Genomic DNA, 1,892 nt, shown 5'->3' on the forward strand with positions numbered 1-1,892 from the left:
TTTTTTGGGGGGGGGGGGGGTGGAGAGAAAGAAGTACTAGCTTTTGGGATGAGAAATTAGTGAAGATGGGTAAAAAAGTGATGCACAAAAGCAGCAGCCTGGGATGAGCTCTGTGTACGCGGTAGGAAATGATCCACCCTTTCTTCTGGGGCTTCTTCTCAACAAGGGAAAGGATTGTGAAGAGGAGCTGGGGAGGAGAGAGGGAGACTCAGTTCCTTCCCTCCACCAGACAGTTTTACAGTGAAGCATCATCACTTAATCTCTAATATGATTTTCCACTGGAAGAGAACCCACGGAGTTGGCAGGTTTCCTATTTCAGGGTTTGTTTTTCATCTAGCACATAAATTTGCAGGAAAAAAAAGAAAATTACAACCCAACACCAGCAGCTTTAACATAAAGCAGGGCTGCTACCGCCTCGCCTAAGACAAGCCCGAGGACAGCCTTGCTATGAAACAGAATTCAGCACAGAAAAAGTCAGCACAGAAAACCTATTTCTTCTTACATTTCTGGTACAACCGGTCCCATTATTTAAGTACTTGCGTGTAAAAGGCCAGATTTGCAAGGGATAAAGAGCAGACATCTGGGCTGCTTGATGCCCAAGTGACTGTTGGGTGTTCAAAGCTGGAAAATACCAGTGGTTTAGTAAATTTATGAGACGAGCACGTGCACCAAAGGAGAGGCAGGAGCCAAACTGAACGACAACCTCCCCACCAGCAGCTTTCGGCGCTCGCTACTTACTGAATGTTTTGCAGATGTCAGAAACGGCCTTGAAGACCCTGTCCGAGAAGTTGACTTTCACCTTGACGTACTTCATGTTGGGCAGCTGAAGGCGAAGCAGCTTATGCTGAGGTGTGAACTGGAGCTTGGCATCAGCCTGTATCCCGTATTTGTCCAACGTCCAGTGCGTTTTAAGGAGCCAAGTTTTCTTCTTTTCCCACCACAGCGCGTGATCCGACCAGTCTTTCTTGACATCTTGAACAAAGAAACCGTTTTACCAGTTAAAACTTGGACCAGAATTAGCCTTCAAAAGACAAAAGCAGAAGTCTAAATGTCTTTCACCAAGAAGTGACTATCGATCCAAAACCACCGGCAGCCCCTTCCAGATACAAATAATTGCTCGTACTCAATAGCATCTAGAAGCCACCTTGGAGATAGAAGTAGGGAAGAACTCAAGAGGAATAGAGATGAGACACAACATGTCCGTGGATCACTCAGCCCAGCAGCAATGCCAAGTATGAAGCCAAGGGGGGTCATGAACAACCCGACACCTTCCCCGAGAAGGGATTTTTGCACAACTTTTTAGCTTAGCTATCAATTCTTGGGTTGCCCCATCCCCACCACATGCTGTACCCGAAGATGAGTCCAGCCACCCTGGCGCACACAGAAAGCAGAACTAGAATGAGGTTTGCAAGAATTAAATAGAAACAACATGTCTTCTCCAGGTCTTTCAGTTTCTATAAACAAAACTGGAAAATACCCAAATGAAACTAAAAGTTACTTCCCAAAGGAACAGCAGGGCAAAACCCACCAGCCACGTCTCCTTCCAGCAGGCACGTAACCGTGGGGTTTTTGAAGGTCACGTCCAAGCTGGGAAGCATCTGGGGAACAGAGCACTGTGATAACTCCAGAAGACTGCCACCGCACAACACTTCGCCTAACACCTGGAGTATTTTTCGCCAACACCTGCCTTGCTCTCCCTGCATCCCCCTGCCATTCCTGTGGAGCATCTTCCAGTCCAACAACCACCAACCAGCATTAACAGTGCAAAGTCCCACCAACACAGGAGAAGGGGAAGGTGAGTGAGAGGGAAGGATCCAGGCACTGGCAGGCTGCATTTTGCAAAGCTCTGCTTAGCCTAGACCTTCCATCTCCAAAAACATTGACCAGGGGGT

At 47.5% G+C, this 1,892-nt stretch overlaps 1 protein-coding gene across 1 annotated transcript in view; it reads right to left on the minus strand.

The window, feature by feature from the left end:
* Nucleotides 1-1,598, minus strand: part of FERMT2 (fermitin family member 2) — a 33,284-nt gene extending 31,686 nt beyond the window's left edge. Inside the window, exons 1-2 of the mRNA XM_026849196.1 lie at nt 1,529-1,598; nt 739-972 (exon numbers count right to left, since the gene is read on the minus strand). Coding sequence (XP_026704997.1) covers nt 739-972; nt 1,529-1,598 — 304 coding nt within the window. The remainder of the gene's footprint in view (nt 1-738; nt 973-1,528) is intronic.
* Nucleotides 1,599-1,892: the final 294 nt, after the last annotated feature.

The sequence above is a fragment of the Athene cunicularia genome (genome assembly GCF_003259725.1).
Source record: "Athene cunicularia isolate RWA chromosome 5 unlocalized genomic scaffold, athCun1 chr5_part1, whole genome shotgun sequence".
Taxonomy (NCBI): domain Eukaryota; kingdom Metazoa; phylum Chordata; class Aves; order Strigiformes; family Strigidae; genus Athene; species Athene cunicularia.